The sequence below is a fragment of the Octopus bimaculoides genome, chromosome 3 (assembly GCF_046866305.1).
Source record: "Octopus bimaculoides isolate indiv1 chromosome 3, ASM4686630v1, whole genome shotgun sequence".
Classification (NCBI taxonomy): Eukaryota; Metazoa; Mollusca; class Cephalopoda; order Octopoda; family Octopodidae; genus Octopus; species Octopus bimaculoides.
Genome location: NC_142930.1, coordinates 82,047,549 through 82,062,135, shown reverse-complemented (window position 1 = coordinate 82,062,135; position 14,587 = coordinate 82,047,549). Strand labels below are relative to the sequence as shown.

Below are 14,587 nucleotides of genomic sequence, written 5' to 3'. Positions count from 1 at the left end.
TACTTCATGAAAATCTTATCTTATATCATGTGTAAAGGCTTTAGATTTGCAATTGATTTTGAAAGAACAAAACTATTTGTATGTCAACAATGAAGAAAGGTCACCAGTGGGGGGAAATTTTTGGAATCACTACATAATCATTTAAGAGTGCAATAAAGCTGCAATTAAGAGGTAAGCAATAATGAGGTCTATTTCTTTAGAGTTGTTTGACTTTGGTAACAGAGGAAATGAAGGTCAATACCTGTTGGATTTGCAGAAGAATTTTATACAGTATAAAGGATTAACTATACATGTTACTTAGTGATAGTTTCCAGATTGTGTAAATCCTATTTTTAGTTTGCATAGTGTCATATTTGTTTATGCTGTACTTTAAAATTTTGAGTTTGTTTTTTGGAAGTGTAGGAAATAAAGGTAGACATAAGCTGATTTAGAGGGCCAGGAGAGATAAATTTGCATCTAACATATTTTACATACTATTAACAGTGTATTTCAAATCATTACCATTTAAAGTTTTGAGATTTTTACATTCACTACTCTTGTGAAAATTTTGCATAACAAAACAGCACTATAATTTTTTGATATTCTTTAATATAGTTTACTCAATATAATCTTAACTCATTCATAATTTCTTTCAATCATATTTCTGTCATTCTTCTATTTCTGTTTCTAAACCACTCATGTGTCTTCTAACATAATCAATTAATTTTCATAACTCTTCTCTGTGTAGTGCAGGAAGCTATAACTATACTCATCAGCTTATATTTTGGGTTATTAGTTTGTCTGAATAAGTGAGTCAATGCTCATACCTTTTGTAGTCTCTCTTGAATTGTTGATGTTGATATAATTAATGCTCTACTTGAACTTCTGAAAATTCATGCATGTGGGGAAAATTTGAAGGAAGAGAAGAGAAGATTTCAGTTCCCACAGAAAAGATTCAGCAAAATCTTTAAAATGAGGTCAATACAAGAAAGATAGCTATAAATATAGTTGGGGAGAAGAAGTGGTTACATTCTCTTATGCAACTTGTTAGTTTAGAGGCAGAGGCGCAATGGCCCAGTGGTTAGGGCAAGCGGACTCGCGGTCATAGGATCGCGGTTTCGATTCCCAGACCGGGCGTTGTGAGTGTTTATTGAGCGAAAACACCTAAAAGCTCCACGAGGTTCCGGCAGGGGATGGTGGTGAACCCTGCTGTACTCTTTCACCACAACTTTCTCTCACTCTTACTTCCTGTTTCTGTTGTGCCTGTAATTCAAAGGGTCAGCCTTGTCACACTGTGTCACGCTATATCCCCGAGAACTATGTTAAGGGTACACGTGTCTGTGGAGTGCTCAGCCACTTGCACGTTAATTTCACGAGCAGGCTGTTCCGTTGATCGGATCAACTGGAAACCTCGACATCGTAAGCGACGGAGTACCAACAACAGTTTAAAGGTACAGGAGCAGGCAGATGGTAATATCATTTTTGTGATTGAAGGTTTATCAAACTGCCAGCTTCATTTCCAATTCCTTTTTATGATTATATTCTAAGTAGAATATTTATATGTTTGTTAGCTGTACCACTGATTTGCAGAGAGTCAGTAACTGTTCAGAGAACAAGTCTTTTCTCCTCTTAAAAGAAGAAGTTTAGTATTTTAGAATGCACTGTAAACAATGTAATAAATGCATGTTTACTACAAAAAATTAAAAAGTTTGAGATTTAGTATTTGTAGGAAGTTTGACAGTTTTAGTTATGTAGTGTCCATGAACAGAGCTGATGTACTGTAGAGCGTTTCTTTGATAAATATGTATACACATGTAGAGAAACATACACATGTACATAAACAGATATTTCTTAAACAGGATAGATGGATGCATACACACATCACATACATATTACAGATACAAATCAATGTTATTAAGGTATATATACAATTGCATGAAAATATGAGTTATGTTAGAGAAAAGCTTATTTTCTCAGTAAGACAACAAAGAACAAGAAATAAGAATGCAATTGGATTAGCGAGGCCAATACTGGTTAAGCATGTATACAATCTACAGTTTTAGTTGCCCTCAAACTATAATATTCATTTCTTGTTATTTTTGTTTATACAAATAAAATATATAAGTAATTTTGAAAATAACAAAATCCTTTTAGAGGCTCTTGTGCCTAAACACACGAATGACCAAACCATCAAATTTCTAGTTAAAGAATAAATAGTTCCTATGCAGTGCCACCAGTAGATACAATCAAGTCTCACTGCTGTAAGCAGCAGTACTACTGTATAACTAATAAGGTTATATTAGCTTAAAGTGATGAGAACAAAATCCTCCTCTGAGCATATAGAATGCATTGGAAGTTATACCTATGTATTTTCTTTGGAATCACAGTATAGATACAAAGTCTTCAATAAGATAATTACAAGAATTGGTAAGCTAAAATGATTACAGTTGATATGAATCATATTAATGTATCATAAATATCCTAAATTACATACTGTGCATATGGGTTGGTGTCTTTTTCAAAGGGCCCAGTTCAAAACAGTGTTCTTTCATGATACACCAATCTAGAATTTTAAAAGTAAAAAATGGCTACCACCACTGGTACTTCATCAGTTACAACAACAAGAATTTCAATTGATCCGATCAATGAAACAGCCTGCTCGTTAAGTTAACGTGCAAATGGCTGAGCACTCAACAGACACACATACCCCTTAACGTAGTTCTCAGAGAGATTCAGTATGACACAGAATGTGACAAGGCCAGCTCTTTAAAAACAAGCGCGACTCATTTTTGCCAGCTGAGTGAATTGGAGCAATGTGAAATAAAGTGTCTTGCTCAAGGATACAACATGTTACTGGGAATTGAACTCATGACTTTACAATTGTGAGCTGAATATCCTAACCACTTAGCCATGTGCTTTCACTAGTTACCAACCAATCTGGCAACAAATTCTCACAACCACCTTTATCTTAATTTTAGTGTTCTAGACAGTCACATAGGTTTTCAGTGCTGTATAACTCCAGGAATCTCTGATTGTCAACCAGCTGAATATCATTACAGAGTGTGATAATCTTTACTTATTCTAAAAATTCTAGATTGGTGCACCATGAAAAAAGAAACTAAGAGTGTGTTTAAGTGAACTTAACAAACTATTAGCGGGAAGGTGAAACTGAAACAAAGATACTGTGAAGTAAAATAAGTCCAAAAGAATCGAAGAAATGTCCCTTCTCAATGTGTTGGCACTCCTTACTGTGTTGTCAGTGTAAACAAGAAGAGTATAGGAGATACAGTGGAAATCTCTAACAAACTGACAGAAAATAAGAAAGAACTTTAGTAGTGTGAATGTGGTGAATATCAGATCTCTGCTAAAACAAAAATTAGCAGGTATGTGTGGTTAGGAAGCTTGCTTCCTAGCCACAAGGTTTCAGGTTCAGTCCCACTGTGTGGCACCTTGGGCAAGTATCTTCTGCTATAGCCTTGTGATTGAGTTTAGTAGGCAGAAGTTATCGTCATGTGTGTACATGTGTTTAAGTGCTTGTGCCTCTTAACAGAGAGAGCTGGAAATGGAGCTAGTGAGAGCATTGTGGTGCATTAGCTACTTGCTAGGTTAGGAAGAAGATTGGGAGATGGAAAGTAGGTTGATTAAATATGAGAAAAAAATGTTACAGATGAAGTGATATCAAAATATTAGGAATAAAATAAATACTGACATAAATGATGATGATGATAGGTATTACATTAGGATTCACAAAGGACTGAGATACAAAGAGAGACATACTCTACAGATGGGTCCAATTGATCCCCAGCATAAAAAAACATGACTAACCATTTCTAAGCAAGACACCAATGATTGCCTGCTCCAGCAGTAGAAAAGGCAACCAATAGTAAAAAGGGTCACTTTGACAGACCCCCATCCCCACCTGGTGATTTAAAAAAAAAGGCTGTGAAACAGAGAGAAAGTGATACAATAGCTGTATGAAGAATGTGTCATGCTGGAAAGGAATAAACAGTTCTGGTCAATAAATTTTTCATTCCTGGGACCAACTTATTTTCCCAGAAAATTACAAAGAGGCAGTTTCCAGCATGGCCTTAACTGTGATAGCAAAAATAGTAATAATTAAAAAAAAGTGGTGGTGGTGTTACTTTAGATATATATCTTAACCCTATAACTCAAATTATCAATATGCAGAATAAATTGTTAATTTTTAGCTTGTTCAATGGCTAAGAGTATAATTAGCAGTAGAAGAAAGGGGGCATGCACAGTAACAGTGCATTACTGCATCCACCATTTGTTGGTGGTTCCCTACTCCTGGTGGAGAAAGGAATCACCACTTCAGTGACAACCCTTCAACTTAGGTGTTTGTTTGGGCAGTCATTGCTTGTGAAGGTTTTATAAGCTTGGAGTGCAAATCCTACCTCAAACTCTTTTAGTCACCTTTTATGACACGCAGAGGAAACTTTCAGTCAATTCTTTGACATGCCAGTCCTCACACAACACAAAGAATATACACTAATGTAAAAAATTAAATTTTCTTATACACATTTAATTCAAATATCAATAATTATATTCTGCAACAACTTTCAGGTATTATAATTGCTTGCCTGCATCATCGTCATTTAACGTCCGCTTTCCATGCTAGCATGGGTTGGACGATTTGACTGAGGACTGGTAAAACCAGGTGGCTACACCAGGCTCCAATCTGATTTGGCAGAGTTTCTACAGTTGGATGCCCTTCCTAACGCCAACCACTCCAAGAGTGTAGTGGGTGCTTTTACATGCCACTGGCAACGGCCACGCTCAAAATGGTGTATTTTACGTGTCACCTGCACAGGAGCCAGTTCGGTGACACTAGCAACGATCTTGCTTGAATGTCTTTACACGTGCCATCCGGCACAAGTGCCAGGAAGGCGATGCTGGGCACAGGTGCCATGACGATTTCGTAATGTTTAAATTTAGAGAGTATCATTAGAGCTTGTTCAAGCTTTCAGTTTTGTTGTTTTCCTCAGGTAAAAGTGAAATATTTGAAGTATCAAGAATTATTAATAAGTATTATAGAGTTAAAGAATTAAAATAATAATTAGAATAATCACACACATAAACTTAGCCAAATTAAGGGTGAAAAAACAAAAACAAAACTTAGGTAAGGCTAATCTAGATGTAACTCGTGATCATATAGTTTTATATGAAAAAAAAAAAAAAATAGAAAAAAAATATACTTACAAAAATTTTTTTTCATAAGAAACATAAATAAAATTTACCTAACATTGATTAAATAACACAAAATAGTTTCTGTTGTGTTGCTTGAAGCAAGTGAAGCCAAGTGAAATAAAAGGACAACAGTGACACAAAAAAAAAATCACTAACTACAATGAAATAAGTGAAATTACTAACCTTGTCAAATTCCTCATCCTAGAGTTAACATTTAAAGTAAAAAAAAAAAAAACAAGGATAAACATTACATCATAGTAACAGTACATATAGCTGACTAGCATGAGAAAACTTTCAGAGTAATTTTTTTTAATAAATAACATTAAATGTTAAATAATGCTCCATTCATAAACTTTTGACTTGAGGTTGTAGGCTGCCAATTTTCTTTAATGAAATTTACAAAAAAAACAAACAAACAAAACAAAACAAAAACAGAAAAAAATGATTATGTAAAATAACAATTGAAAGTAAATAAGTCCTTTATAGCAATTAGGATTGTACCAAAATGTATACTAACCCTTTTATGAGTGTGACTAGGTGGTAGAAGTTTATCTATATGCAGTGGTTCCAAGTTATGTTCTATTCGGACTTTACTGAAAATAGACATAAAAATCCTTAATATAGATTTGTTATTAGTAACAAAAGCAGTATTAGTTTGAAAAGCAACCTGTATATCATACAGTGGATATATCATTGAGAGCCTAATAAACTGTGATATTCATCGAGACAAAGTATTTCTCAAAGGTGTAAAAACACAGAAATATATCAACAGCAGACAAAAATTGTCCAGTGGCAATGTCTTCTTCTTTCATGAACATCGCGAAGTGATGAGTACTTTTCCCAAATGTCATTTGTAGTTATGAAGTCTGATTCTGGAGAGACAGATATGCCCACAGGTGGAGCATGTAAAGCCTTACTTTCATTGACTCCCAGGGTTCTGCTCATGCTGCCAGGTGCAGTGTGCTATTTCACTCTGTAGTAGATCTTGGAGTTTAGCAGTGCCAGTCTTGTATGTGTTGCGCCAGCTAGTGTGATCTGCAGCCATTGATATGAGACTGTTGGGAAGGATATGACACTTTTTCAGTGTTGTTTTCAGTTAATCTTAAAAGCGCTTGTGCTGGCCACTGACAGAGCGTCTTCCATCTTCAAGTTTGCCATACATAAGGCAGGGCAATCAATTTGAAGGCATTTGAATGACATGCCTTGCCTCTCTGAGTTGGTGATGATGGCACTGCTAAATACATATTTCTGCCTTTTTGGGCTTCATCAGCACATACAGTAGACACAGTGGATACTTGCTACTGATGAAGCCTAGAAAGCAGAAGTACTTATTTTGCAATGCCACTACCACTACTGTTGGATGATTTTATGTTTTGCTTTTGATATATTTCCATGTCTTTTAAATACTATACATCTATAAGAGATGATTTCTTGAGATGAATACTGTACTTTGTTAGGCTTCCTCAATGATGTATCTGCTCTAAGTATGATTCACAAATAGCTATTAATATATAGTAATTTGTGTCAACTACGTTGCATATCATCTTTTCCTTACAGTTTACTGAGAATAGTTCACCCTCTTTCTTACCTTATTAGAAGTAATTATTTATTCTTCAATGTAAAGCTTAGGGTGAGAGTTCAAATCCAGTTAAAGTTTTTATTATTTTTTATTTATGGAAAGGATATTTTTTTTCTTCTTAATCTGTATTAATTTTCACTGTAAAGCATAGTATGAATATTCAAATTCTGTTAAGTATAATATTTTACATTCTATTTTGATATTATTGGAAAATAAAAATAATTCATAATTGTAATAATTACTTGATTTCTTCAATAGATAGCTCAATCGTTTGTCTCCAGTTTGAAAATGTTGGGGTATCTTGTTTAGTTGGCGGAGTGGGCTCTTTTGGAATACAAATCTCAAAACCCTCTTTCTTTGCAGTTTCCTTCTCCGCTTGAGTCACATCTGAGAGAGAGAGAGAGAGAGAGAAGGTAAAATAAAGATATATACATATATTACGATGAAAGTATGTAAAATTAAATCATTAACCTCTTTGTTACCATATTTCTGTTGAAATACATTACCTTGGTTACAATTCATTTTGAAAATAATCAAAAATGTACCTAAATAGCTGTCATTATTAAGCTGATGTTTGGAACTTAATTCGAAATAAAAAAAAGTGGTTTCAAATTTTGGCACAAAGCCAAGAATTGTGCGTGCGCATGTGCAAGTTGATTATATTGACCCCAGTGTTTCACTGATACTTATGAGCTTCAAAAGGATGAAAGGCAAAGTCAACCCAGGCAGTATTTGAACTCAGAATGTAAAATTGGAAGAAATGCTACTAAGCATTCTGTACAACGCAGTAAAGATTCTGCCAGCTCGCCACCCCTAAATTAACATAAAAACATTGATTGAAGATTCTAATTTAAATTTTTCAAAATAGAAGTTTGAATCACAGAAACAAGGGGTGGGGGTTGGTATCAAACAGATTAAAGAGGTAAGTTTATTTTATTTATACCTCAAAATTTATAAATGTTTCTGCTAGTTTATGTAATATATATATATATATATATATATATATACACTCATAAGGTACAGATTATATTTAAATACATAAGAGGAATCCACTCATGGGATTCCTTACGCTAGAAAGAACAGCTAGGTTCTAGAACCAAAGAATTAGGGACAAAATCCCGAAAGGAACGAAATGAAGAATAAAAACTTTTACCATCTCTTTTCCTGGACCAATTGGTTTCTGACTTTAGTTTAGCAAATAAGATAATTTTCTAGGTGAAGTCGTTTCCATCAGGTACACCTAACACTAAAATATATAAACACGAGGCAATCATTTCCATGCCTCTCGTTTATACATCCTAATTTTTTCAGATCTACTGCGCAGGCGCAGCTCCTCACTGGCAATAAAAAAATACCAACTTTCCCTAATTTTGTGATTCTAGAACCTAGCTGTTCTTTCTAGCGTAAGGAATCCCATGAGTGGATTCCTCTTATGTATTTAAATACACACTGTACCTTATGAGTAATTCATAGTCTTTGGACTAAACTTTTATACGCTAGGCCACTTGGAAGTGAAAATTTTTATTAATTTCCATTTCCCTTTGATATGATTAAGTATTATAAGTTTTTTGGATAATTTTCGATTTTTAAAAGTTGGTATTAAGAAGGGCATCTAGCTGTAGAAAAGATGCCAAAGCTGGTACTAGAGCTGAATGGAATCCCATGGTTCACTGGATCCTGAAAGATGGACAGTAAGTGATGATGTACACATGCCTAATGCAGCTCTGTGGCTTGTTAGATCCTGTCAAATCATCCAACCAATTCCAGCATGGAAAATGGACATTAAATGATAATGATATGTAGGTGTATATATATATGTGTGTGTGTGTGTGTGTGTGTATATATATATATATATATATATATATATATATATATATATATACACACACACACACACACACACACACACACACACATACATACACACATGTTGAATGTGGAAGACATGCAAAGATTAGATAAAAACAAGATGAACATGCTTTGCTGGATATGCATGAATGACAAAGTATAAACGAACCTTGACATATACAATGATCACAGCTTCTGTATTTCTCTTGTCATCCCATCTACTTCCCCAACATGATTTTTTTCCTTCACAGTGACATCCATCCTTACCTTCTCATACACAGGCTTTCATACCACTTCCTTAATGATTACGCACACACGCCATCACCTCTACTATATTTTCACACTTGCACACATCTACTCACACATATACACCACATTAAAACACACACACACACATCTCCCCTTATGCCCATTTTCAGACAGATAGATTCCTTCACTTACATAAACACATCTATTTTTTTCTCTCGTGTGAACTCCTCTTCTAGAACAGCATTCCCACCTGATTTCTAACCTCTATTTCGCTCCCTCTACACTTCTCTCTATCATCTGATGAAAGACCAAAATGTTAAGAGACTTTCCATTAAAGCTACTACCTTATTTGAATAAGACTGATATTTTCTACTAGATAATTTGCTAAATGTTACAGACTAGATCTGTTGCTAGTGCATGGTCCTGTCTATGTACAAGTTGAGGTACTGTAGATAGAGCCATTACAGGTGCAAGGCAGTCTTCAAAGGATTGGAAGAGAGGGGACAGCAGTGAAAATTATCAAATAGCTATAAGATATGTCAGACATCAGGTATATACAGTAAGGGGAGAGGCAGAAAGAAGTTTGCAGATGTCCTATGACATGGAGATCAAAAGTATAAGGTGTTTTGGATTGCTTAGGTAGTGCACTACAGTGGATTGAGCGAAGTGTATACAGAATGATAACCCACTTTATACAGAATGACACCCACTTTAACCGATGACAAAAAGGAAGAGGCATGAAAATGCTACAATGAGATGCTGTTGAATGTAGAGAATGCATAGAAGAGAGAAAAGGAGGGAGGGAGGCTACCCCATGTAAATCTAACAAGGACCAGCTACCCAAAGTAGCAGCAGTATAGCAGATAGAGAAATTAGTAGATAAAGCAACAGTCAATAGGATGCTTAAGATATCTGGTGAAGTAAGCATATAGAGCAGTCACTCAAATAGTCAATTGGATAACACAGGAAGGTGTCTTACTTAATGATTGGTACTGTAATATTGTAAACTCCTTCAAGGACAAGGAGATGCACTGGAGAAAGGAAACTATAGAGGTATCAAACTACTGGACCACATTAAAGAAATTAGGTAAAGAGTTAATGCCAAAGTAATTACAAACAAAATTAGACTGGATGAGATGCAGTTTGGTTTTACTTCAGGAAAAGGTACCACTGAAGTTATATTGCTAGTAAAACACAAGTCCCTCTCCAAGAAAAGTCCTTAACTAAAATTAATCCCCTATATTGTGCATTGTCAACCAGGAAAAGGCTTCTGACAAAGTCCTCTTTTTCTGTGACCTAGTGTTTACTAAGGAGGGTGGGGCTAGATGAATGATTTGTGAGGGCCAAACAAGCCATGTACAGAGGTGCAGGCAGCAAGGTGTGTCAATAATGAATTCAGTGATGAATTTAGCATGTTCTTACAGTAAATCTGTAGGAGATTTGGAGCAGATTCAAAATAAGGAAATAAAACACAGAATTGAAGGGTTGTAAAATAAACTTAGCAAAAACTAAGTTTTAGTATGTAAGAATGAAAGTAGGACTCTGATACTGTCAGGGAGTACTTGGTATGTAGAAAAGGAGTCAGCAGACATTCCATATAATGTCCCCAGTATCAAGAAAAGATGCACAAGAGGTGTAGTGGAATCAGAGGCAAGATAAGAGAGAAAGTAGATTTCATATGCAGCAGGTGAACTAAAGCAATGAGCACATTGAGAACATGGGAAATGCCTGGATGGAGAGATAGAGTGAGAGAAGTAATAAAGAGAGATAGTAAAAAAGGCTATAATGAGAATGATAACACAGTATAATGGAGGAGACATTGGCAGCTCCTTGTTTGCAGGTATAGGTGCATTGATTCCAATAGATTTGATGCATTCTCTTCTAACTCAAGCTTCAAAGGGATAGAGAAGAAAGAAATAGCAAGATACAGATGGCGGAAGTAGGAAGGATTCAATATAAATAGTTGTGATGGCTTCCAATTTCTCATTCTTCTTTGATACTATCACCTTACTCACTCTGTTTCCCTGGTCATATCCTCTTTTCTGCAATCACTCTTTGTTTTACTTACTCCACTGGTCATGTTACCTGGAATGGACAGAGACAATGTAAAGCAGTGATGATCTTCTGCTGTCTTGCAGGATACAAGGCAACCTTATTAGAGTTGGTGCCATGATACAATGCACCCAGTACATCTCCAAAATGGTTAATGAACGAGCAGAGACATAGTAGGATTAAGAGAACTACTTAGTCTTGTTAAGGGTATGACAACCTCATTAGTATGCTTGCTATGGTAAAAATGAACCAAGTACATGCTGCAAACTGGTTGATGAACAAGATTTGACAAGACCCCTTAGTCTTGTCAAAGACACAATTTCTCTAGTGCCAGTGTGATGATAAAATGTACCCAGTACACTCTGTAGAATAATTATTGTCAGGAAGGGCATCCAGCTGTAGAAATAGCACAAAAATTAAATGCATGAGTGAGGCATGGTCTCCTGCCGAGGGAGACAATGATTGTGAAGAAGAACTGACTTGAAATGACGTGACCTGTCCATCCTATGTTAGCAGGGGAAGCAGGCATAAATGTTGATGTATCAATATATGTATTGTTTATAACAATATGTCCTGCGGCTTGGCATGGGAAGACCAGTGGAATGAAGTACTTCACTTGAAAACAAGTAAGGTGTGGCAGAAGAAAAGAGCATTTGGCTGTAGAATACAGCCTCAACAAGTTTTGTCTGCTTTATGCCAACAAAGAATAGAGTAGTCATAAAAACAATCTCCTAATATAATAATGAGCATAGTGTTTTTATATATTTGTGTGTGTGTGTGTGTGTGTATATATATATATATATATATATATATATATATATATATATATATACATACATACTTGTCTAAAATCATGCAGAGTAGTATAAGTGAAGGGAGATGAGAGAAAATAGTAATTCAGTGAAGGAGAAATAGTGAGAGTAATAGCCCTGACTGAGAGGGAGTGAGAGAAAGTAATAGCAATGAGAGAGAGGAAGTGGCAAAGAGTGCATTGTGTATCTTGTTTTTCTCCTTTACAACATATGAAAGACAAAGGAAGGGGTGAAAAAGCTAAAATCAGCGTTTCAACTCTGTGTGAGTATATATGTGTGTGTATGCAAAAGGAGGTATGTGAATGTGTGTGTGTGTGTGCACGCAATGGAAATGGGATGATGAACGTTCAATGCTGAAAAGGAAAATCAAACAGCATTTCCACTTTGTGTGAGTATATGTGTGTACAAAGGAAGTATGTGAATGTATGTGAACATTGACAAGTGTATTAATTTGATTTACCATCCATATCTTCTACTATAATAATACTCTTGTGTATTTCTCCGTCACAACATATGAATGAGAAAGGACGGAGTGATAGATGAATAACGAAGGAAGGGATGATGGCAAACTTGGTAGTGGGATGAAGGAAGTGCTATGGTGAAAAAAAAAAAAATCAAACAGTGTTTCAACTCTGTGAGTATGTGTGTGTGTGTGTGTGTATATATAAAAGGGAGTCATGTGAATGTGTGTGTGTGTGTGTGTGTACAATGGAAGTGGAATGATGAACATTCAACGCTGAAAAGAAAAATCAAACAACATTTCAACTCTGTGTGAATATATGTGTGTATGTGTGTGCATGTACAAGGGACATATGTGAATGTTTGTCTCTGTGATTATTATGTACCTTATTTATATATAAAACACTACAATTAGCCGTCATTTTTGATGCTAGTAATGATAATAATATACACTGCCTCCTCCCCTCTTAAAAGTTAAAAAAAATTATTTTTTTTATCTTGCAAGTACTTAGTGACCCTGTCAGCACAGGTCCCACTTAAAAGCACCCAGTTTACACTGTAAAGTGGTTGGTGTTCGGAAGGGCATCCAGCTGTAAAAACCTTGCCAAAACTGACCTAGCTTGTGCTTGTGCCACATAATAAGCACTACTCACCTTGCCTGTGCTTGTGCCACGTAAAAAGCACTAAGTCCACTCTGCTGAGTGGTTGGTGTTAGGAAGGGCATCCAGCTGTAAAAATCCAGCCAGAACAGTCACAGAAGTCTGGTGCAGGCTTCAGCCTGGCCGGCTCTTGTGGTACTGTCCCACCCATGCTAGCATGGAAGATGGACGTTAAACAATGATGATGATGATGATGATGAGTAGAATGTGATTTATGAGAGATTTGGTTGCCATTTTGAGCCAGTTGAGCAATCATATGTTAAATAATTAAAAAAAACAACTTATCTGCTAATGAGCAATACTGTAACTTTCTGTCCCTCTGTCTTACACTTTCTGTACCATCTTATGTATGAACTAAGGCAGAGGAAGGAGTGAATTTGTTCATCATTTTACTGAGGTAGTTGCTTTTAGGAGCAATGACTTTTTAACTAAGGCAGTGAGGTTGATATGGGGAGGTGTTTTCAGTCACACACACATTTATATATTGATATGATCGTCTTAATAAGATTCAGTAATAACAAAAAAGAAAGAAATTAGCACATTATTCATGTCTCAATTTACTCAATTCAGAAATGTGTATCATTCCCATTGTAGCAATGCAAAACACTAGACTTCACAAATTTAATTTTCTACAACCAGGTAACCTGTACTCATGCAGAAGAATTGATATAAAAATATCTTAAATGGCTAGTAGTATTTCTTATGGCTTTTTACATGAGGGGTAGGGAAACTTTTTAGCATAGCGGGCAAAAATTTCCAATGAAAAAGGTCTCATATCTGTGTAAATCTTGTATATATCTATGTATAATTTGATATACATTAATAAAGATAAGTTTAACACATTAAATTAATGCATAACATCTTCTTTAATACTGCCACTGAATTTAGGATGTTTATATTACTTATGTGGTATTCTATATTTTTCAGTTAGAGTGTAGTCGGGTCTCAAGGGGATGGTACAAACCTAGTAATATGTGTTTTATAGTAAAAATAAAATTTCCATTCAAATGGCAATTACCGGATGATTTCTGTTCAAGTCTAACCATTTTAAGTCGTAGTGGAAATGCGACCTATATTGATAATAGGCATATGAATATTGTATAAATTTTATAATTGAAAATTTTATTATATTTTGTACATAGGAGTACATCAGTCTGTGGGCACAATAAAATATGCTCGTGGGCAGGGGTTTCCCCACCCCTGTGTTACATTCTGAGTTCAAAATTCTGCCAAGGTTAATTTTGCTTTCATCTCTGCAGGGTTGATAAAATAAAATATTAATCAAATACTGGTGTCAATCTGATCAACAACCCACAAATGCAATTTTCTGGTCTTGTGCATAATCATAATCATCATTGTCATCATTATTTTAACATCTACATTCCATGCTTGTGTGGGTTCAACATGATTTCTACAGCTGAATACCCTTCCTGTTGCCAAGCCTCACTGGATTCAAGTCCTGTCAGAGTGAACATTGCTTTTCAACATGTAGTCTTAGTCTAAGCATTACTGGTGTTGCAAATATGAATATTCCAATGGTAGATTAAGTAGGGTGTCAGCTAGACTAGTTGCATTTGTCCAAGGAGAGGAGATTGTAGGTATGATGGAGGGTACCACCTGTGAGGGAGGGGGGGTTCGGACAGAGAAACAGAGGAAACAAGCTCGTCCATATATACACACAAGCATGCACACAGACAGACAAAAACAAGCATGCATGCACACGTGCACACACACACACAGAG

The 14,587-nt window shown here is 35.6% G+C and overlaps 1 protein-coding gene across 2 annotated transcripts in view; it reads right to left on the bottom strand.

The window, feature by feature from the left end:
* The window catches only part of LOC106869133 (cilia- and flagella-associated protein 410), a 44,897-nt gene that overhangs the window by 3,262 nt on the left and 27,048 nt on the right, over nucleotides 1–14,587 (bottom strand). Inside the window, exons 4-6 of one of the 2 annotated variants that reach the window (XM_014914708.3) lie at nucleotides 7,009–7,153; nucleotides 5,705–5,780; nucleotides 5,371–5,388 (exon numbers count right to left, since the gene is read on the bottom strand). In XM_014914708.3, coding sequence (XP_014770194.1) covers nucleotides 5,371–5,388; nucleotides 5,705–5,780; nucleotides 7,009–7,153 — 239 coding nt within the window. The remainder of the gene's footprint in view (nucleotides 1–5,370; nucleotides 5,389–5,704; nucleotides 5,781–7,008; nucleotides 7,154–14,587) is intronic. The other variant, XM_014914709.3, reaches the window with a different exon arrangement.